Below are 24,174 nucleotides of genomic sequence, written 5' to 3'. Positions count from 1 at the left end.
GGGACCGAGGAAGGGAAGAGAGAGAGAGAGAGAGAGAAATGGAATAAAGGAGGGTTGAAAAGTTTTATCTTCGGGCCAGAGAATACGACGTAACCACCTGTTGGGGTGGCGGCGGCGACGGCGGCGGCAGCGGCTTCGGCGGCAACAGCGGCAACGGCTCGGCTCTTCTTCGTGACTGTTTATTTTCGGCCGCGAGTTAATTTCGAATATCCTGCGGCCTCTCTCGGCGGGTTGATAGCGTGCGCCGGAATGTAAGCCCTCTCTCGCAGAAGGGGGCGGGGACAGGGGAGGAGGGGCGATGAAGTACAAATAGCGAGAATAGAATACACGTAAGACGAGGCGCGGGTACAGAGCGTTCCAGAGAAACTTGCGTCGTCTTTCAGCCCGCGACGACTTTGACGGACGCAGAGAGCACCAGTCACTAGGTATACAGAAAGGGCACCGTATCCCGAAACGAATAGAATAATTTTAATGCTAATAATACAACGGGACCGAGAAGTGCCATTCTGATTCAAATGAAGATGCTCCAGCGGGAGGGGGACCTTGGTATTATCTCGATTCAATCACATCGACGTATAACAGAATGTCCCTGACGTGTCGACGTCACGTTACGCGAGAAGAGAGAAAGAGAGAGAGAGAGAGAGCGCGCGCGGGGCGGCGCGGCGTCTCAGCTCCTCAGCTCCTCGCCGGCGCGGCCGCGGCGTCCTTTCGCGTTCTCGCCGGAAGGACTCGCCGGTGTTACGCTCGACGAAGACGCGTGAGAGCGCAGGACGACGAGAGCGCGAGCAGGGGGAGAAACGGGCGTGGATCCTGAGCTGGACACGGAACGCGGTGCGCAGAGCGGAGCGGAGCGGAGCAGAGCAGAGCAGAGCAGGGCAGGCCAGGCCAGGGAGCAATGTCCCTTCGGAGTCATCCCCTTCCTCGCTATCGCGCGTATACTCGCGACGCGAGGTATGCACGCCGTTACTCGCCTCCGCGTGCGCGTTCCCTCTCACTCCTTTGCTCTATCTCTTTCTCCCTCTTTCTCCCTCTTTCTCGACGCGGCGCTTGCTCGCTTTTTATGGAAGAGCCGTAAGCGGGGATCTTCCACGAGAGGCTTTCCCGAGAGAGAGTTTCCCGTCGCTTCGACTGATCTCTCCACCCCGCGCCAGCGATCGCGCACGTGTACGGAACGAACAAGCCGGAGATTTTCGTTGTGAGCCGCAGTAGTTGGGGTGGCGAAAGATTAATAAGATTATATGTAATTATATTTCGTAGGATAAAAAACAATAGCACTTTTGTTTTTATTAATTTTTATCATTTTCTCAGTTACCGTTGAATTATTGAAATAAGAGGACGAACATTTACTGGTTTTCTAGTATTTCTCCGTGAAAACAATCTTTTCGAGACTGTTTTCTTTTTCTTTTATTCGGAATGAATCATCCGCGATGATCCGCGTCCATTGACGATTGCGTGATCCGCAGGAGCGAGCGAAACGAAATGAAAGGAGAGCCGACGCGCCATTTCCTTCTGCATTCGCGGTTTCTCGGAATATCCTTTGCGGTTACGACGGTACGGATAAGGATATCTGGCGTATGAGGCAACGCGCGGCAGCGCCTTCGAATCGTCGTCGGGAGGCCAGGAAACTCGACGGGGATTGGTATCTCTTTCTCTTTCTCTCTCGTCCTTTCTATTCGCCGCGACCTCAAAACGCGATCCTATGTTGACCTTAGAAGGGCCGCGCGGTGCTCACGCCATCCCGGTTGCCAGCAGCCAGCCGAAAAAAAAATTTATATATCGTTCACGCCTCCTTGGGGTGTAGCCGAGTCTGATAAGATAAACGCGCGTCTGTACGTGACACGGCGTTCAGGCGAATTTACACGGTCCGCTCTTGATGATCCTCGCCCGATGATTCATCCAAGCCGAATCCATTCGACGAAGGAGTTTTTGTTTCCATCCGAGCTACTATCGGCATTGGTAGAAGTATCCGATAAATCCCGTAGAACGGAATTTTCCGATCGGTGTTTGAACTACAAACATAAACTGGAATCGTCCAAAAGAAGCAAAAGAGAGAGAGAGAGAGAGAGAGCCGATTACAAGTTTATACTCGTTAGATTATCAGAGGAATTCTTACATATATTTTTAGGGTGACTTTGATCAAATATTGATTAACTTCGGTGTTTAACTTAGACAATCTCTCTCAAGTTGATCGGTTCTTCATGATTGAAGGTCGTAGACTTTATCTGATGCAAGCTCTAAAGTAAAAATAAAGGTAATACTCTCGGTGGTGTCATTATCATCAAGAGAGATGGTAATCAATTATAAAAATGTATCATGCTCAGGATGGATTTGAATCTGGCTCTTTGGCACAGGGAGTAGGCGCGCAATTCTTGAGCCTTGTTCACGACGCTAGAAATTGATCCGAAATCTCGAATAGAAGGAGAATTGATCAATTACATTAATCAGTTGGTCAAATGTTGTTGGTCAATCCTTTCTGCGTCCGACTTCTAACATCGTGGAGACAAAAGGCTTTATGCCACGATCACCAGTACTCAATATGTATTTATAATTAAGCAATATCTAATAAATATTAAATTCTTTTCGTGTGAAAAAGGCATGTTTAAGGATAACGAATTGCATAGTTAAAAATTCTGTTTTTTTTTTTAAGCAATTAATCACTGAAGTTAATCGGCATTTGATCGTCGTTAGGGAGCTGCGTACGGCTTCCGATATGCAGACCTCCGTATTTAATTGCCCCGCATAATCGGTGTCATTGACACTCGGTATCGTCGAGAGATTGCCATTGGATCGCTGGTCGATCCGATGAGAATTCAAACACGGCACTGTAAAGAGGTTAAGACGACACTTAACCCCCCCGGGGTCGCATATGGTTCCCAGTTGGAACAAACGGCACTGGCGGCGTGTTGTAACACACGAACCTTATGTGTACACTAATTAGGACCATTGAAGAGTAAGACAGAGAGAAGACATTCGATATATAGGACACTACCCGTTAGCTCGTTGCCGGCGGCACGCAGTTGCGCGACGCATTAACATTTAACATTAACACTAACCCGTTCCCCCTACTAGCTTCCTCGTTCTCCCACCTACTAGTTCTCATCTTTTGCTCTCTCCGATAACGATTAATATCGTTTTTACAAATCAAATTCTTTCGCGAAATCGGAAATCCAAGTGGCATTCGTTTCTCGTTTAAAAATGGAATTTTATGCGATGAGAAAGTTTTGTTTTTATTTGATCATTTTTTTTTTAATTTTCTGCATATTATTTGAGTTATACCCTAATAGGCACATTGTGCGAATATTACACAGTAATGGCATTATAAATTGATGAAAGTTTCGTAATAATTGCGTCAACATGTGCGATAACGGAGCAGTTTTGTCGAAATAAAATTTCTAAATAATATTTGTCAAAAATTAGACAAAAAAGTTTGAGGTATAAATATTTTAAAATTATTTCAATAATTGCGATTGATTTTTTATTTAAAATGTTGCTATGCTGACTATGCAATATTTTATATCTCTATATTTTTATTACAATTCAAGAAAATGCATTTACATAAATTTATTTTTGTAAATTGTAATATATATATGGATATTATTTTTATATATGAATTAATTATTTTTAAATGTTTTATGCATAATGCAGCTAAAATATTTTTTTTAATCGAATTCTTTTCCTAAATCAATTTTGCAAATATATTGAGATAATTCGCTATATTCTCATAATTTTGCTAAAATACTATTTCGAAATACTAATTGCCGAAAGAGTTATCAATGTTTTATTCAAGAGTTATAAATATTTTATTTGAGAGTTATCAACATTTTAGAAAAGGTTAATATTTATACATCAATTTTTTTCTGCAAATAGAGCGGTTTTTTAATTCATCGGTTGATCAATCGTATTACAGAGTATTTGCACATAATGCGATTGATAAATCGATAAATTAGAAAACTCGTCTATTATCTACATAATTGCATATCATTTATTTTTATGAAAATTTCGTTAGTTAATTTAATAAATGTTCTTCTGTCGGGGTATATATTTACTTTACATATTTAGATATTTATGTGTGAGAACATAGCTTATTCTCTCTCTTTTCCTCTCGTTTCGCGTTTGTTCGCGCACTTTGGCTGATCGCCACGGTTCGTTAATTTTCCGGAAATGTATCCGAACACTGTTGCAATCATACGTTTGTCACGAGGTGCGCCACCCTCGCCAAGGTTTCATCTCGCTAGTCTAATCTCTCGATTACGAATAACAAATGCGAATTCGTTTCCGAATGAATGCGATCACTACTCGATAATTCGTGACGGTCCTCGCGTCTGCGATTCTTCAGAAAGCAAGAAGTATTTTCACTGCGGCTCGTGTCACTTCAACTAGAGATTCGTTATTTATTACACCGAAGCGAATAACGTTTCATACTTTCGCCTGTGTTTTCATGCGCGTACACGTGTGTTGTGTGACGTAAAGATATTGTCGCAGATACCATCTAGATACTATTGCAGTCTTTCCTATGCTATTTTAATGAGTCACTTTAAAGAGTCGAGAATCATTAAAATTCGTCTTGAGAACTGAGAGAGGCAGAGATGAGAGGTGACAATCCTCGAATATAATTTTCGATACTCGACAGAGTAGTCAGGAAAGACGTAAAACGTTTTGCATATTTATCGCGGATGAAAAGTGACTGTTTTACCCTTGAATATAAATCGGCCGTGTTTTTCGAGCGCTGGCCAGAAGCGCGGAGGCGCGTTTCGAAGTACGAAAGGATCGTTCCGTGGCGTACATATAACGGGGAGCCGCGCTGGAAGGCAAGGAGCCGGGCAAAAGGCAAGGCAAGACAAGGCCTGGCAAGACGCGCGAGAGAAGGCTTGGCTCTCCCTCTCCCTCTTTCTCTCTCTCTCTCTCTCTTTCTCTTTCTTCCGAGTTCGAGGCGAAGTCGCGTCGGCAATCGCCACGGCCGTTTCTCAACCCTTTCGCGGTTACGTCACGTTAAAAAAGCTATTTGGGGTCAACACCCCGCGCAGCAGCGACACGTGTAGTACTCCTTAGACCCCTCTCCGTTTCTCTCCTCCCTCGGCCGCTCCGCGGCGGCCCTCTACCCCGCGGTAACGCGAAGACAGCCCTCTCTCTCCCTCCTTCTCCTCCACGCGCAAGCAATGACGCCATTGCTGTCACTTCCCTTCCCTCCCTTCGTCTTGCTCGCCTGCTCTAAGTGCTCCTTCTACTCTCGCCGCGGTTTCTAAGCTTCCTAGACACGCCAGGGCCAGAATCCCAGTTCTAGGTAGGCGTGCGAAGTATCGGGCGCCCAAAATTGCCGGATAGCGCTGCCAAATTGTAATAAGTGTCGTACACTTTCGTCATTATTATTTTTTATTATATATACGTATACATCTACGTAAAAGGAGACAATATATATTTTGTTCACGGGAAGTGGGGGAGATTAAATTAAATTGTAATGTTGAAACATTAACCCGCAAGAAAAATAATCATAATAACCAAATTTGTGCAACTCGTAGAGAGCTCTCTTGCTACAAAGGAAACGAAGAGAGAGAGGGAGAGGGAGAAAGAACGGAATACTGAGAAGGGACAAGAAGGGGGAAAGGTAAAGCAGCCCCGAGCGATACAGCCCTGGCCGTGGGCGCAACGCGAGAGAGTGGTAGGAGAGTCAGCCCGAGTTTCTCGAGGAACGGGCGAATGAGCGGGCACGTTCCGAGCTAGAACTAGCTAGAGTCTAGCTAGAGCGGAGCCAAGGACACTAGATGATCAGCAACAGTAGTCGCGAGAGTCAAACGACAGTGGCGGAGGCGGTGGTGACTCCCCTTCACCTCGACCCACGCTGTCTACGTGCTGCTGCTACTGCTGCTGATGCTTCATCCCCAAACCCCCCTGCCCTTTGTTATTACCATCGTCGTCCTCACCCCCTCCACCACCGCCGTTCATCACCACCATTACCGTCGCTGCCCTGAGAGTCTCTCTCTCTCTCTCTCTCTCTCTCTCGCGCAGCTTCCCCCTTCCAGGCACTTTTTTTTGTCTGACTATAAACGCCACTCTCGCGTCCATCGCGACAAGGCGGCCGCCTCGGTGCCTTTTTATCAGTCAACCGAAAAGATCTTGCAAGGATCCTGCCATTTCATCACGCTCACTTGAAAACAAAGTATGAGAGAAGGAGGAGGGAGAGAAAAAGAGAGACAGAGCAACCCTCGGGCATGCTGCAGGAATACAAATATATAAATATATCACGTGTATACGCGTATATCGCATAGAGCTCCCCTTTGCATTCGTCTGGCCGCGTGAAACGGCGCGGACATCCCGTTAAACGCGACTGTCAGGGGTAGAGGGGCAGAGCGAAGGCGATAAAGGGGAGGGCAAAAGAGAGAGAGAGAGAGAGACAATCGCAGAGTAGTGTGGGCGACGTGAAGTCGCGGCAACGCCAGCGCATTTGCGACGCGAGGCACGCGTGTCGGGGTGAACGTGTCGCGGTCCTGTTGCCAGCGTAAGCAATCCCGCCGGTGCGCGGGGACGACGCGGGGTTACTCGGGAATTGGCAATTTTGTGCGACTAGGACGGGTGAAGAACATCGCTCTGGAGCGAGGCATCACCAGCGGGCAGCAACTTCACTGGCAGAGAGACTTGCTGCCGGACACAGTGGTCGGGTAGGTTGGCGCACAATTTGAGCTTCGGTTGCGAAGCGACCTCGTGGCAGCGGCGGCAGCGGCGGCGGCGGCGGCGGTTGCGACGGACAGTTGCAAGAGAGAGAGAGAGAGAGAGAGAGAGATGGACGCAATTCTCGCCGCCACCGCCGCCGCCGCATGGCGGAAAAAAGTGCGCAGGCGCGCGAATCGCGCTCTCGCCACTAACTCGCGACGACACCACCGCGCGCACCTTCCCTCCTCTCCGCGTTCCGCGCTCGCGAATTTCCTGTCCCTCGGCCCCGGGGGAGGAGGAGGTGGCGGGGGAGTCACCTCGTCGCATCCCTCTCCACGTGCATCCCCGCGACGTTCGGGGCCGGTCCATCCCCACCCCTCTTCCGTCTCGCAGGAAAGGACTTTGGTCTCCGTTTCTCTCGTCCTCCGCCTTGACCCTCGCCCCATACCCACCCGAAATGGTCAGCACTTTCGCGACGTAGGATGAAGTTTCTCGGTAATCGAGTCGATCCGACGCGCGATATAGTTTGACGCGGGAGTCGACTTCAAGGTCGAAGGGTTGAGTCTGAGGGCGGGGGGAATTTGCCCTGTTTCAGTTTTGACGATGACATTGTTCGCGCGATTGCTAATATTCGCTTACGATATCTTATCTGCCTTTTTTAATGTATTTTTCTCGATTGTCGAGTCGTCGGGAAAGTTTGAACGGCGTTAACTTTTAGAAGAAGCGAAACTCTCTCAAAGTTCTTCCGCGGGAACAAGGGTGGGAGGAGGGAGGGTGCGTTCGAAAAAAGAAGCCCGCGATACGAGGGCGTCACGGGGGCGGGCGAGGCCGTCTCTTCGAATCTCGAGAGCGTGAGAACAAAGGGGCAAGAGAGCAAGTGCCCTTTGTCGAGGGTGACCGAGGGTGAGGGACCAAAGTAGAACGGACGGAGAAGCGAGAGATTCACGGGTTTCGTGCAGGTATCGAATGAGGACGAAAAATACGACGTGTGCAATAAGAATGCGAGAGGAAACGAGAGAGTCGTCCGTTCCTTGCGGGGGCTAACGCGAGGAAGAACACAACGTATAGAGAGGGCGAAGCGAGGGAAGTGGGAGGGGAGAGTTTGATATTCGCGACGGGAAAGAGAGAGACGCGTCGTCGCGAGCAGAGCAGAGTGAGTCGGGGGTGTGCGGGGGTGGGGGAGCGAGCGAACGAGCGAGCGAGAGGCTCGCCAGGGTAGAGAGCGCGAGAGGGTGTAGTGGGGGAGCCGCTCCGCGGCTCCGTTTCGTTCGGTCGCGTTGCGTCGCGTCGTCGTCGCGTCGCGTTGCGTCTCTAGGTGGCGGTGCGGTGGTGGTAGAGAGAAGTTTGCGCTCTTGCGGGAGGTTGCGAAGCGCGCGCGGCCGACTCCTCGACTTCGGAGCCGCGGCGGCGGAGCAGTGACGGACACTCGGTTCGACTCGACTCGATTCGGCCGTCGTCGGCAGCACACACGGCGCGGTGGTTCGTTCGGTTGAACGAGGGCGCGCGAGCGAGGCGAGAGCGTACATTCGGGTGTGTATCGCGCGCGCACTCGCTGCCGCTGCTGCTGGCCTGCGTCTCTCGCGGTGCGGTGCGGTGTACGACGACGACGGTGAAGGGTACTGCGAGTTGAAGACACGTCCGTGGCTGGCTGGCTGGTTGGCTAGGCGGGCGTAGGCGAGGTTCCGTGACGGCCGTTCGGTGGCGCAGCAGAAATTCCCCGGCACGGCTCGCGCGGGTTGGTCGACGCGGCGTGGTGTGCGTGCGTGCGCCTTCCGTCTCCCTCCCGTGTGTGTTTATATGTGTGTGTGCGTCGCTCGCGCGGCGTATACGTGTGTATGTACGCTCGGCCGCGCGCGTACGTATCTGCCCCGAGAGAGTCCGTCCGCGCCTCGACTTGCTGACATGGCGTCCTAGTGCTGCACACGGGCCAAGTTGTGCACGTCCTTACGCGCGCGCGCCACGGAAAGCGGATCGTCGCGCCTCCTCTTTTTCACCCCGTGTCGTCGTCGTCGTCGTCGTCGCCATCCTCGTCTTCAACAGCGAGGATGCCAAGGTAAGTGGTGAGTGTGGTGCGCGTCGTGACGATCGCGCGTTGCCAACGATATAACCAGGCGGTACATTCGATCTTTGAGGAGCATCGCCTCCTCCTCTTCGTCGTCGTCGTCGTCGTCGTCGTCGTCGTCGTCGACGTCGTGGTGTCGCGTGTCGTGTCGTTACACGTTTATCTCGCTGCAGCTCTTCTCGTCGTTTTCGAGACAAGGGTGCGGACGAGAGTAAGAGAGAGAGAGAGAGAGAGAGAGAAGAGAAGAGAGGAAGAAATCACGCGAGAGGTGTGCCCCCGCGAGTCCTCGGGTTGTGTCGTCGGTCGTGCGCGACCGGGCGGTGTCGATAAGCCCGAGAAATATGCGAATCGTCGGACGGCGCGGCGCGGCGCTCGCAAAACACACGCGACGTGAATCGAGACGAGACGTCGGCAGGGTCGTTGCCATCGCGAGCCACCCTCGCGAATCGATATTGCCAACGCGACCGAACGATCTTTCTCTCGTTTCCTCCCTCGCGCGCGCGAGACACGTATACAACACACCTCTTTACGCGCTTTTCCCCCCTCGCTTCCCCGTTCTCCTCGCTTCGTGCCATTCTCCCTCTTTGCATCCTCCCTCCGCGTTCCTGCGTGGTTCGACCCTTGTACCCATCGTGGTTTTTCATTCTCTTCCACCTCGACTGGGTGCCATTCGCGCGGTACGTTCGTGCTCAGCCCCGCGAGTGTATGACTGTGCTCGCGCGCGTGTCTATGTTTACGTGCGTATGTGTCTTTCGCTCGCTCGCCTACTCGCGCGCGCGTTCCTACGTGGCTGCGTCGGAAGGGTTAACAGCGGCGAATCGGCGGGGCGGAACGGAAGAGGTTAGTTTCGAGGTAGTTTCTTTTCCACGAAGCGAAACCGCGACATAGAAGAGAGAACTCGTTCTCTCTCTCTCTCTTTCCTTCTCTCCTTCCCTCTCTGCTACCCTTAAGGAGGAGAGAGACGGAGCGCGCGGGCCCGAGGGTACCACTACGTGGCTTATCGGCGCATCGACGGACGGCGTGCTTCTCGACGTGGATTTTTCGCTCGGGAGAGGGTTGCGTAAATCCCTCTCCCCTCTCCTCTCCCTCCCCCTCTCGCTCCCCCGGCGTGCCTCTCTACCCTACCCTCCCATTACCCTCCGCTCGCCCGCCGCCGCTCCCTCGACGTGTCGCGCGGTCGGCTACGGCGGCGCTGCCCATAGGCGCCGATACGCCCCGGGGTGTCGAGGCCGACTTCAGCCCGCGCTCGGTGGAGCTCGGTCGTCTTCGGCCGCGTCCGTCCGTCCGTCCGTCCGTCCGTCCGCCGGGCATCCTCCCCCTCGCAGTCGTCGTCAGTCGCGCTCATTGAAGCCGCGTGCGTGCGTGCCTGTACTTCGTGCTGCTCCGTTTCCCTGCCTCGCGCGCGCGCGCGCGCGCACACACGACCTCGTCGACGACTTACGCGATCCTCGGCTTACGCGATTCTTCCACTCCTCCTCCTCCTCCTCGCGTTTCCTTCTCGTTGTTCGCGCCTCCTCGTGCCCCTTGATACGCCGCGATATAACAGGTGAGCCTCGGGGCGACTACGACGTGGAAGTCAGGTTTCTCGGAGCACGTGGCTTCTTTGGCGCTTCCGTTGCTCCTTTGTATCTTTTTTTTGAAAAGAGGGTTGGAGGGGAGAGAGAAGCGAACGGACGTTGATGTTGTGTCGCGCCGCCGGTAATTAAGTCGATCGACGCAACTTTGTGGTGTGATAACGATAATTGTGCAACTCGTGCGTCTTTCCGCGCGCCCCGGAGGAGGAGGCGCTGCCTGTGGATGCGCGACGTGTTCGTGAGTCACGTCGGGGTGCTGCCGGTGTGTGGGTGAGTTTTTGTACTTTGTATGCTTGCCTGCCTGCCTGCCTGCCTGCCTGCCTCCGTGTAAACGCGCAGTGCCGTGTCTCGTGGATTTTCCCGGCCGATTTTTCGAGCGAAGAAAAATCACTGCGACTGTTGCGTTTTCGCAATACTGCGGGCGGATAATGAATGTGTTGATGAATATGTGTGAGTCAGTGACGAGTGACCGTTCCCTGGGGGTAAACGGGAATAAGAGAAATTACTTTAGTATTTCTCTATTTTTCGAGAACCGGCCGTTTTTTTTTTATCTTCTCTGATCTTTTTATCTTCAACGCGCACACAACGTGCACGTGGCATTTCAGTTGCTCGAGAAACTCGGAATCTAATTTTCACGATAATAAATAGATAGTTTGCCGCGAGGCTCGCCGTTTCTATCCGAGTTATCTCGATACAGTTAATGGGGGATTCGTGTTATCTTGAAGATATAGACGCCACTCGAGCCACAGATTGGACTTGGCTCCGCGTTTCGCAACTCGGGTACCAAGGGCCTTCAGACGAGATTTCGAGTGTTTATTCTACGCACGAGGAGGTGTCAAGGGGCTCTATCGCCACGCCTCTCTCTCTTGTCTATGGGAGAAGCGCCGATAATGACACCCCATATATGGTTACGTAAATATCGTTTAGAATCTTTTTTTAGTTAGGACATGAATATCTTGGGGATATCTAAAATCTTTTTAATTAACGATGAATTCGCGATTAAATCATTCGTATAAATTACATGTGCAATCGGCACGCACGATACGTGTATTTGTGTGTGCGTTCTTTTAAACTCATAATTCACAAGATTAACATTCTTTAAAAACAAATCATTGAATTTACTTCCTCCAATCGCGTTTGAAGGCTGATTGAAACCGAATTTTTCTCAGAGAATTATTTCTACACTCTCTCCTCTTGTTAAGGGATTCCCCTTCGTTTCATTTTAATATATTACTCGCTTCTCTGGTTATCGAGAAAGAGAGAAGAAAAAAAAAAGGGTCTCCTCCATCTTTTCGATCGCACCCTCGTCATTCAAGGACTCAAGTGTCTCGACTTGATAAAAAGTGCATGAGATTCGAAAAGCGTTGAAGCAAAGAGGATTTCGGGGGTCGCGGAGGAAGGAGAAGGGTGTAGTGCGCGGTGGGAAGAAGGGAGGGTGGGAGGGAGGGGCTGCAATACACGCGGGCGACAAGTGCGTGCACGCAACGAAGCGTCGACACGTCGACCGTCGCTCGTACCCACGTGCGTTCCGATGAGAATTTACATGCGACTTCCTGCGGGCTCTCGCCCTCCCCTCCTGATTAAGAGTAGCGTGACGATTTTATCGCGGTACCCGCGAGGGGTTGAAGCGGCGCCAATTATGGTGGCGATGATGATGATGATGATGATGGTAGTCGAAGGGAGAACGCAGATAAACAGCGCGCACAGGGTTAACATATACGTTACGCATCGAATACGCCGATTTTTCAATCTGCGGCTCGTCCGGAGGATACCGGAGCTTCCTCGTTAATACGCTTTATCCTGACGTTTCCTGGAATCTCGTGACGCGTAGAATTTCTCAGGTATCTAATCTCCTACGCGATACTCGCCGGTTTCCCTCACAAATCTCATACTATCTGACATTTCCTCCTTTTGACCGTTCGAATGGAAAATTTTCTCGAGCTTTTCGACTTTCGGTCTCTCATACATGGCTTCCGCAATAGCCATCTGATTAGCCCCGCTGCGTATATTCTCTTTGAATAATGCGGACTTTTGAGTAGAAAAAAAACCAGGGGGTGTTCCCTGAACCGAGAAAAGGGGTTTCCGTAATATCGCGACTGTAAAGCGAATGGGGGTTTCCTTTTTCCTGTTCTTCCACGGTGAACTGAAATCATAGCACATTACGCATCTCTCCGCCGTTCCTGTTTCCTTTCGTTAATTAATGTACATTCAACCGTACTTGAACCGTGTTAAAATTCATATCATCGAACCCCTTTACCGGGTACAGCTTTATCTCGGAAACTAATTCCTTGCACAACACGCGAACCCATATAGAACGCTCTGAATTGCTTATATCTTATTCCACGATTTTCTTAATTCAAATGTAATTCTGTCGTAACGAAAATGCCATCTGTTCATGGTTTTTTTTTTTAATCAGCTCTCGTAAATATAGAAATAAACAGAGGGCAAGTGATTTTTGAAATTTGCTCATGTAACGGCAGCAATGGTTCGTAAGCGCGTCCGCTTTCCTTATCACCTTTCCTTTTGTTACGTGCGTCGATTTACAACCGCGCGATCATCAGGATACTTATATCCGTTACAATGCCGGACCTCGCGGACAGCGGTTTGCACTCTTGCCAACCTGTTGAAGTTTTGATTTTCTGGAAGATAGGGTAAATTGCGTGCGTTCGTGCATCGCAGGCACGATTACGACCGTTAAGAGGAGATATCCCAGGCTACTGTCTCTTATCGGATGTTTTTTTTGCGTAATTAAGAGCTGATTTAATTTTGGATATTTCTCAGGTAGAAGCGCGATGCCTATTTCTCAGCGTGTATATGTTTCTTCATATACTAGTAATTATATTAAAAATAATATAATTGAATATACGTTTATTATATACTATCATTCTTGAATTTCATATAAATTATAAATTAATTTTATGTAGAAAATTAAATTTGACATGATTAGACATGTTTTCTTATTGATGTATTACTTTGCTTTAAAATATGAAAAATAAAATTTTTTTTCACTGTAACTTTTTGTTCGACACGGTTGTAAAATGGTAAATTCAACATCTGTTTCACGACTATAAATTTATTGAGGAATTAACTTGCAAATATTATCATTAATATTAATGTATATAATAAATTATTAATCGCTGTTTATTAACGATTGTTTGTCATTTTGTATTTAGAGTACAACGTATCAGTTCGAATAGTATTAAACTTTTTCGATGCGGGGTCGCTCTCATGATCGTCCGAACAGAATTGTTCCGAATCCTCTTGTATTCAAACTAGTGTCCGCTCCCCCTTCTCCTCCCGAGTCCTTGATTCAATTAAGTCGATCGATTTTTCGAATGACGTCCGCTTCATTCCTGGACGCGGCCCTCCGGGCGCGTTGTGACGTGCATTATTCTTGTAATTGTCATATTCAGTGGGGTGTCGAATATCCGACAATGCCCCCACTTTCGCTTCCTTCTTCTCAACGGCGATGGAGACGAAGGTCGAGGTCGGGGAGGGGCGCAAGGATTTATTCGTGGGGACCGCTGTCTCGAGCCGGCTTCCTTTGTCCTTGCACTCGCACGCAAGGGAAGAAATAAAAGGGGGACTTTGCAACCCCGCTGCACTTGCGTGTGTTGCACTTGTTCCCGCGGCCGTGCCGTGCGACTATACGAGCCTCGAAATGGGTGTCGCGCCCTAGTTACACCTGCTGCGTCGTGTTTTGTGTACCTGGGGTACAGGATCGAATTCAGGTAGTCGGGCGAAGAAAAGTCGAGGGGACGGGGGAAAAAAGAGCAATCTCGATGGAATGGTTTGGCAAAATTTTTGCGTTCTCAAAACTGGGGTTAGGGTGATGTGTACAATTGACGGCGGCTTTTCCACTGGGACCTCTGTCGAAAATCAAAACGGGAAGAAAGAGTGCTGTCCATCCCTAACGGAACGGACGGTTTACCACAAGTTTATGCGAGTACAATATTCTAGGAGAATTTCCGTTCTCGGTATAATCTCGTTCCGAGAAAGGAGAGGCTTAGGATACACGCTCGTTCTCAAGGAAATTTTCTCGGAATATTCATAGAGCATTCTGGCTTTCTCGCTCAGAAGAATATCAGTCGAAGTGCTATCTATAATAACTTTTACGTTTTCGAAACCCTTTGGGTATTTCCTGGAAAGGGCTTACAATTAATTTTTTAATCTTTCCAAAATTTCAGAGATTTTAAATTTTATTTTGTTAGTAAAACGCTTTACATACCCCTTCCCCGCTTTTTAGAAGAAATCTTTATGAAATGTTTACAGGATGTCTCTGCGTTATGTCAGGGTGAAATTCTCAGAACGGTTGGGAAATATTCTCAGGACACGGTTCACGGACCGTTGGCTTTACGGACTTAATGACTAATTCACCAGTGTCATATCGGATTGTTCCTCCGTTGTAAAATCAAGGGGTTCTCGCGTCGCGTTCCACCGATTTCCTACGCAATTTTTCGTTCCCATAGAGCGATTCGAACCATGCACCGTTGCCCACCCCAGCTCTCGACCGCCCCTGCCCGTTTTTGTGCCCCTTCGGAGCCCTCCTCGCCTTCGCATCCCTCGTAGCTCTTTTATTTTTTTGCTCGCTCGCCGTCGGTGCCCCGTCCTCGTACAACATTCAGTCACCGGAACCGCGACATCCTTTCGCGGATCGCGCCCGCGTTTCTTGCGATCCTTTTTTTCCCTCCCCTTGACGCGCGCGCGCACGTCCATTGAGGTCGAGCGTCACGCACGACGGCGTCGCGAACGCCGTGAGGAAAACTCATAAAACTCCCTCGTTTTTCCCTCACAATCGTCTCCAATTGATCTCACACGTCATCCTTAAACATTATTGTTATGTGTCCGCGCAGGTCATGTTCCAAGTTTCGATAAATTCGATTGAAGAAAAAGTCGGCGCGGTTTCACAATTGTTAATTGCAGAGAATGTTTACGCTTACGTTGCCGAGCGAGGAATAATGCGTCGACGTAGGAAATCGCCGCGACACATTCTCGCGAGGCTCGCGGTGAAATTTTTGCAACGCTGAAAAAAATTTTTGCGAGACGGACGCCAATGCGCGCGGCGAGGTCGAGCGTCGTCATCGCCGGGAGGGTGGCGAGAGGGCGAGAGGGACGTCGGAGAGGGCTGGGAGATGTAGGACTGCCGGAGGCTCGGGGGGGAGAGCGGGATGCGGAGCCACAAAGATGGCCGCTCGGCGGCGAGCGCGCATGAGGGGTCGACTCGGTGAGGGATTCTTAAATGTGGCGCGGATCAAATCGACGGGGATCAAATCTTTTTCATTCGATATTCATACGAATACTAAAATAATAATATTATTGTTATTGTTATATGTTTTGCAAATTATGCATGGCTGTGGAGACGAGCGGCGATAATTACGAATCGTCCTAACTAGACTAGCTTCAGGTTAATCCCGGGCGTGCGCGAGCGTGCGAATCGGGAGTATCACGCCGCCTCTCTTCACGAAGCTTCGAAAATGTGGGACACGGCTGTGTGCTCGGCGTGGCGGCGGCCGACAGGGCCCGCGGCTCCCCCTCCCCCATCGCGCGTCGCAAAATTCTCCGTTAACTCCGCCATACCTGGTGGCACGCCGCGGCTAACGGAATGAGCAGTACCTGCGCTGACTGACGGCGCTTTCATACATATGCACGCACACTGGCTCACGCGCCAGATATACAGGGTGTACCGGGAAACCCCAACCGCCCATCCGCCCGCCCGCCCGCCCGCCCGTCCCGAGTAACCAAAGCGATACTTCGTCGTCTTCATCGTCACGCGCCCACAGAGTATTCCCGCTAAGCCAAGATAAAGAATGTTCCTTCGTAGCCTTTCAACGTTAATTGTCTTCGCAAATAATGCTCGCAGCGGCAGCTGTTATTCGGTTGAGGTTGCACGGCGAGAAGTAATTAAATTTAACTCGACGAAGGCTTCCTGCATTCCTAATTGTCTTCTGCAGAGTTGTTTTTTTTTTTTCGATATTTTTCGATATTTCGCGTTCGTTGCGGAGAACACCTCTGTGTTGCCGCGGACACCACGTATGCGCGCATCCGTGACGCATGCAGGCGTGTGCGTCGAAGAATGTGTACGCCGCGCCATCGTTCCAAGCGCACACACATCCTGGCACTCCCCCAGTGGGTGGAGATGCGACAGGGAACAGATATCCGAGTGCATTCGTCCTCCTCGAATTATTATTATCGCAGTTCCCCCGCGGGGAGGAAAGAAGAAACGATCGCGTCAAGTTTCTTCGGGACGATTAAAATATTCAGAAAATAGTAATATAAATTTATAATATTAGAGAAAATTGTATAATATTAGAGAGAAAAAAAAGGGACTGACGCGTTGTTAGAAAAAAAATGACTTAACGACTCGCAAGGCAACGACGGAGGCGGCGAAAGAGTCGCTAAGGCAGTCGTGCGCTATCGCGTAATTGCTAATTAACGATGTAATCGCGCCGCTTGCGGCCTTGCGTTTTTCCTTGCCCTAATTATTACGGTCGCACGAAAAGTGGAAGGTATCGCGCTGAGACTTTGCTGAGATCGAGTCAGTCCTCTGATCGGAGGTGGAAATTCCAATTTTGCGCGTTAATTTTATGTTTTAAATTCGTGCGACAGAGAAAATATCTCATTACGTCGAACGCCGAAACGTGCGGGCGTACGAGTGAGCATGAGTCAATGAGCTCTGGGAAGAGAGCCCAAAAATTTGCGTTTCAATTTTCATCGTCGGGGAATGTTCTATATCTGCCCGCGACCCTTCTCCTTTTCTCTCTCTCTTTCTCTCTCTGTTTCTTTCGTCTGTCGATTTCGACCTCGATCCTGTCTGTCGAAATTCGGCCAATCGATGCAGCAACCCCCTATTTGTAGGACGAGCGCGTCATCACCTCCGGATGCGCGTCCTCGCCGCGCGCGATTTTCTCTCGTCCCTTCCCTCTCGCCACGTCTCCGCTTCTCCTTCTCCTGCTCCTTATCCTCTTTCCCCCGCGAGCCCCCTCCTCCTGTGCCCCCTCGCGACTCAGCGCGAAGTAGCGCGAAGGCGACGAGATCGCGGCTGCGAGTCACGTAAATCGCGACTCGAGGAATCGCCGCGGATGTCGCAATCGCGGTAATATTCGCGCCGGTCTTCCTTCCCGCACTCGCGCGTGCGCGGCGGAAAGGACAGGAGGGGTGGCCGCGAATGCGACGGGAGAAGAGCAGCTGGGGGGAGGAGAGAGGGCGAAAAGAGAAATAAGAGGCGCGTGTTGCACCGTGACGGAATCGCGGCACGAGTGATTTCGCCGACCGGACACGTACATCCTTGAGCAGCTGACTCAGCGGAATGTTCCTCTAATCGATCCGTATCTCTCGCCTTCTCTTGTGAGCGGCAGGAGCAGTTTGAGATGAAAAAGGAGAGGACTAAGTATAGAAAAGTAGAGAAGGAGCGCGCGCGAGAGGGAGAGAGAGAGAGAGAGAGAGAAATAGAAGACGGGTTTATTACGTCGCCGTTGCATTTCGGGTTATGAGAGCAAGAAGCGGAGGGCAGGAGTAGAAAAGTGATGTTCACTGTGCACAGGAGCACGATGCAATCTCGCCGCGAATTTCTAACCTGTAACTAGTAAGAAATACGAATTTATAAGTGCGAAAATGCATTGAAACGTAAATGGCTCGAGATTTTTCGTAGATTTTGTTTGAGAAAATTGGTAACTCGGAGTTGAAGGGAATAGAAAAAGAAGGGGGGCCGCGCGGAACGCGATTTCTCGCCACGGACGGACTAGAGTCAGCCGCCGCGCCGGTCCGTTTTTGCGGAAACGCGCGGTATCCTCGCAAAGTACGCGGAAGAAGAACGCAGGCGCGCGAGACGAGGAAAGAGCGAGTGAGAAAGAGGGAGAGCGAGAAACGGCTATTTCACGCCGAGGACAGCCGAGCGCGACCGAGACCGGCCGAGGCGGAGTCCGGGCTCCGAAACGCGCAGCGGTATTCACGCGGCGCGCCAGAGCGAGTGCGTGTATACGCCCGTTTGTTTGTCGTTGTTCGTTTTGTACCTCGCGCGGCAGCGGCGGCGGCGGCGGCGCGCGGCGTGACCACTCCGTCGCGCTGATTACGCAACGCGTGGCCATGAGAGCGCCCCGCGCGCGCGTTCGCGCTCGCGAGAATGCAGCCGCGCTCGCGCTCGCGCTTGCGCGCGCGCGCCCGCCTGTATCGTCGCGCAGGATTGGGGGGATTATCGGTATCTCGCGATGTGTTTACAACAACAAATCGGAATGCGCAAGCCCCGAAAACTTTCAAGCTCTCTCCCGGCGCGACGGCCTCGGCCTCCCGCCGTATCGTCGCATTCGGTAGTGTTGATTCCGTCGGTCGTCTCGATACGAAGTATAATTTGTAAATGTGCGCATCAAATTTTAGCTTATCCACTACGTGACGTTACATAACGTTTTCTTCGGCCGTATCGTCGCTATACGGCGACGTTTTTTTTTTCCCTCTCTTCACCATCGCCCGGAATGATAGATAGGGTTGCGAGGCGCGCAACAGCCTCGGCTCCGGGACTAGTTGAGAATCGCTGATCTAACGCGCGACGTTATGTGCAGGTTCACTATGCGCGCGTGCACGCGCACGCGTGTAGGCGTGCATGGCGCGCCATGACTTGTAGGATGGACGTGCAAAGGCGTACGTCTCGTCTAGAAATTAATGTACAGCCAATATTTAGGAAGCGAGGACAGTCCGTCGTAAGAATAATCGCGTGATGTACAATAAAGGTGTCAACAGCAGGAAATATGAGAAATGAAAAAAGTTGAGAACGTGGGGAGAGATAATCGTTATCGTTTTCACTCGAGATGGACCAATATACTTGCAAGGATAATCTCTCTCTTTCTCTCTCTCTTTTTTATCGTTATTTAATCGAGCTCGCGGAAAATAGATTAATCGAGCAACACCCTTTAACTTTTTATTCATTTTTTTCATATAATAGTAATAATAATACAAATATAATTTTAAAATCCATAATAAAAGTTCACTCAATCGGAATTCATAACGAAAGTTTATACAATTCGAAACAAAAAGTAAAATAATTTTTTTACATAAATACATCAACTCGTTATATCGTATTTATGGCAATTTCCTTCGTATATAAATAATTAATGATAATATATATATGAATGAATTAACATCGGTAAATATTAAATGTGATATTGTGTGACCGATATTTTGCGCGATTTTATTTAGAAATAATTTAACTTAGACATTATAAATTTTAGGAAATTATAGCAATTTTATTCGTACTTTAATTAAAATTATACGATATATGTATATTCTTTTTTGACGATCACATTCGACGTATTTGCGATTATAATGTTTGCGCCGGTTCGGATGAAGCAATATCAAATTAATCTCGCGGCGTCATCGAATTCGTATACTTCGGGTCTTCTTTGCACACGCGTGAGTGCGCGCGTGTTCTCGCAGCCGTGAAAGAAAACGAAAAAAAAAGAGAGAGAGAGAGAGCAGCAGCAGAACAGAAAAGAAAACGAGAGAGAAACCGGCCGAGTATCGCGCGCGAGTATCGAAGCGGCTAAGTAAACACGAGAACGGGAGAGCATCTGACATTCGGTCCCGGTTTTTATCCGCTCGCGCGCTCCGCGTTTCGGGGAACGCAGTTGTGTACACTGTCGTGGTCTTCATTTACGTCTGCTGGCGCGGTCGAGTCCTTTCCTACAGGTACCTCGTTCGTTCTCGCGAAAATCCCGAGACACCGATACTCCAACAGCTTCAACAGCCGCGTCAATAAAAAGAGAGATAATTGCGTGCGTCGCGAAAGAGAGAGAGAGACTCGGTATAAAGGGCAAAGCATGACTCGTGTATCTTGAAACGTTGTAATTGCATCGGCAATATGCCGATGCTTTAGGAAATATAGCGTGGCGTATATATCCGATTGTAAAATTGGAGCTATTACAGAGGTTTATGTAAATCCCGAAGGGACTTGATCCCAGCTTGTGACGTAGGAGGATTTGAGCGTGGAATTTAGTTGTATTAACTTGGACATGGCTCACCATTGATCGGTGTTCTCACGGAGTTTATTTCTGTCTCTATGTTTCCCTGACAAAGCCAGGTTTCGGATAACGCGAAAGTCAATTTGTCGCACGAGTGAACGATGCGAGGAATACGTAACGTAGGAAACTGCTCCGGTCTCATGAATAATTTGTCCGGCAGGAAGTTAAGAAATCAATCGCGAATATGAAATTAGTAAAGATGTAATAATATAATTTATTCCAATATTAATTAAAGTCAATGGCGAATGAGAGTCAAAAACGCCGACAGTTTTTGCGTAAATCTTTTAACAATTCTTTATTCCTCACATAATTTATTATATTTATTCTTTGTAACAGATTAACGCTATTAGCAAAATATTTCGAAAGCATGCGTAATTGTTATCTCGATCTGTTAAGAAGTATCGCGAGCAGGATCGCATTACTTATCGCAGTATCCGCGTATTGAGCATGCAATACGTTTCTTTCTAAAATTAGCTGTACCGCGTATCATCAGGTATTTCAGAATCGTCATTAATTTCAATATCGAGATTCCCCGGAGTTCTTCTCCCGCTGCCGGTTTTTGCAAACGACCGGATTCGGCACGAGTGGGAAATGCGGATCGTCTCGTTATGCGTTCGGCCGCGTAATCTGATCTCGCCGCGGGCGTTTTCCGCTTTCGCGGGTTAATTGATCGCGGATGCCGTAACATAATTCGATTCCGCGTTCCCCCGGCGGAGTCGCCGATCCCGATCGTTAAAGATCGATCTCTCGTCCTTCTCTCTCGCTCTCTCTTTCTTTCTCTTTCTCTCTTTCTCTTTCACGAGGCACCGCTGCACCGCCTCGCCTCTCGCCTCGCCATGGTGTCGGCTGCCATTCACCGTGAAAACCGTACGTACACTCGCGCTCTGGTCACCGACAAGGTCGCACAAGGTCGCGCAACCATCCTGCATCCATACGCCATATGCAGCGGTGTATGCACGCGTGCATACGTGCGATGCAGGTGGACGATATCGGCACGCGGAGTCGAACTCCGGCTGAATGGGAACTTGAAGTCGCATGGGAAATTAAAATTAACAAAGGCTATGCACGATTCTCAGTTGCACATACCTTCGAATTAAATATTCGTTTCTGATTTATCGTCGAGTTATTCAATTTATTACTCGCCGAGCTCCTCCCTCGTTCTTCCCCGTTTCGCATCACGGATCATCCGGGAAAGATATCCCGTCGGTTTATCTCCGTATCTCGTACGATGCAGCCATCTACATACATGTAGCGTGATTTGCGCGCGAAAGCACCAGCGGGTCCCGGTATCGATCCGAATGCGTAGAAAATGCTATTGATTCCCTCGGCCGACCCGACGACCTCTTCTCTCCATGGCGACGATCCGACTGGAGAGAACCACCGGGGTGCTTTCCTCCGTCCTCTTTTGATCATTATTTTCATCTCGCTATATTACGTATATTGCTATGATACAAACGTGTATTAAACCAAGATAAAAAAATATACGCCGAATATATGAAGAAATCTCGTGCGAATAACGTTGTGAAAATAGATTGCTCCAAAATCAAACAAAAAAAAAATTATTAAGAAATTTCTATGAAAAATACAAAAATACTTGAAAGAATTACAATGCTGCAAAAGTGGATAAATATATATCTATGATTATCGAATATTATATATTTCGTTACATTATAGTAATTATTTATATACTGCAGAATTAATAATTACATTATATATTACAGAAGTAATTTAATTAACGGATGCCAATAATTAATAATAAAATATTATGGAATTAATAACTTTCTATGTTCTCGATTTATTATAGTCGTTAATCATGGCTTTAGTGAAAAAATATTGGAAGTGAAGAAATTGCGAATTACGCTTTAATGGAAATGGAAGAGAATATTTTCATCTTCATTTAATTTCAATAGATCGTCTCTCACCTCTCATCTGAAGATAAAATGTCACGTACGTGATGACCGCAATTGGAAGGGGTGAGAGGAGAGAATTGCATAAAAGGCACACACGAGCCGAGTGACTCGCCTATTCGTTTTCTGCCTACGCCCTCCAGGGTCGTACGTCCCACGTTCATCCTCCATCGTATTTCTTCTTCTTTTTTTTATAGTCGCTTCTAGCGGCTTTGAGCACTCGGAGCACCTGCTTTAATGCCTTTTAATTGCCAAAAATATCCCAATGTACTTTAATTCTAAGAATTAATTATTTCGTCACCTATTTCGTGAGCAACAATGACATATATTCAATATATTTTAAACTTTAAAAATGTTTAATTTACTGGGCGTTGAGATTTGGTTAACATTTAAAATAGTTAGATTTAAGATGAACGTCTCCTTCATGTTAGTATTATTCTGCTACAGATCACGAGTAAGACGGGCACGATAATTCTTGGCCGATGAGGAGCAGAGCAGCGCGAGGGCGAGTAGTAGAAGGAGCAGCAGTACGAGCAAGAGCGAGTGGCTTCATCGTCGTAGAAGGTGGTGGCGGTGTGGAGAAACAGAAGAAGGAACGAGGACGAAGTGGCGGCGGCAGCAGTGGCAACGGCGGCAAAGCGGCGACAAACAGCCAGGTCCCCCCATGTTAGCGGACATCAACGGCAACCTGGCGGATCTGAGAAGCGAAGCGATGGCGTCGCAGAGATTTTGTCTGCGTTGGAACAACCACCAGAGCAATTTGCTCTCCGTCTTCGACCAGCTGTTGCACGACGAGTCGTTCGTCGATGTTACGCTGGCCGTTGAGGGCCAGCTACTCAGGGCCCATAAGATGGTGCTGTCGGCGTGTAGCCCCTACTTTCAGGTAAGCCCTATAATTTTACTTATATTAAAAGTTAACAAACTTTAGACGAATAAATCTATAGCCAGTGACTGTTGCGTCATTTATAATTTCGCAATAGACAGCATCTCAAATGGACTTTATGATAGATCACAATTGGAACCTATTGACATTGATATACAACTCTTGCAGAAGTAGATTGTAATGTAAAATTGCCTACTTGCAATATTTAAAAAGAGGAGAGAGGGAGAGGGGAGGATTAAAATTCTGAACTGATATGATAATTTGTATTTACAGGCCCTGTTCGTTGGACACCCCGACAAGCACCCGATAGTCATTCTCAAGGATGTTCCATATGTGGATATGCGCAGCCTCTTGGATTTCATGTACCGCGGTGAAGTGAGCGTCGATCAAGATCGACTGACCGCTTTCCTGCGGGTCGCCGAATCCCTGAGGATAAAGGGCCTGACTGAGGTGAACGAGGACAAGTGCGATTTGCCAAGCATCACGTCCTCTCTGTTGGGCGGCAGCCAGAACGCGGTGGCACCACCGCCTCCCAGTCTCCATCGGATCAACCAAATCGGTCCGCATCATCATCATCATGTCGCGCAGAAGAGGTTCCATCAAATGTCCAGCCATCCGTTGCTTGGTTCGGCGCTCACGGCGCCCAAGAGAAAACGTGGTAGACCTAGGAAGTTGAGCGGTTCGTCGGACACGCCAATCGGCGAAGTTAGCGGTCAGGACTTGCAGTCCTGCTCTGGCGCTGATCTAGTCCAGGGCTCGCCCGAGATGATGGAAATGAAGATGGGACTGGACTTTCAGAGCGAGGTTAGCGGCAACGGCAACGTGAGAAGCGCCGGTGCCTCTTCCAACAATAACGTTGGCGCCAATTCTGCGACGTCCGCCAATAATCCCACCGCCACGGCCTCTTCGGGGTCGTCGTCGTCGAGGAGAGACGAGCCTACGGAGAACGGTACCGATACACCGGAGCCGCCAGTCACGCGGGTCAAACGAGAACCGGAACCGACGCCCAGCACCTCGGCGCAAGGTATGAAGCGAATACGCGATAATATGCGCGATATAACAATGAAATTTGAAAACCGGGACTGATTGTTTTGTC

General features: G+C 49.1%; 1 protein-coding gene across 2 annotated transcripts in view; it reads left to right on the top strand.

Moving 5' to 3' along the window:
* The first annotated feature begins 8,200 nt into the window (after nucleotides 1-8,200).
* LOC105198723 (protein tramtrack, beta isoform) overlaps nucleotides 8,201-24,174 on the top strand; it is a 45,001-nt gene continuing 29,027 nt past the window's right edge. The window contains exons 1-3 of one of the 2 annotated variants that reach the window (XM_026137206.2): nucleotides 8,201-8,698; nucleotides 22,643-23,078; nucleotides 23,352-24,102. In XM_026137206.2, the coding sequence (XP_025992991.1) occupies nucleotides 22,860-23,078; nucleotides 23,352-24,102 (970 nt within the window). In that variant the 5' untranslated portion in view covers nucleotides 8,201-8,698; nucleotides 22,643-22,859. The remainder of the gene's footprint in view (nucleotides 8,699-22,642; nucleotides 23,079-23,351; nucleotides 24,103-24,174) is intronic. The other variant, XM_026137205.2, reaches the window with a different exon arrangement.

This window comes from Solenopsis invicta, chromosome 14 (genome assembly GCF_016802725.1).
Source record: "Solenopsis invicta isolate M01_SB chromosome 14, UNIL_Sinv_3.0, whole genome shotgun sequence".
NCBI lineage: Eukaryota > Metazoa > Arthropoda > Insecta > Hymenoptera > Formicidae > Solenopsis > Solenopsis invicta.
Note: the sequence above shows the minus strand (reverse complement) of the source record. Positions and strands in the feature narration are given on the sequence as shown.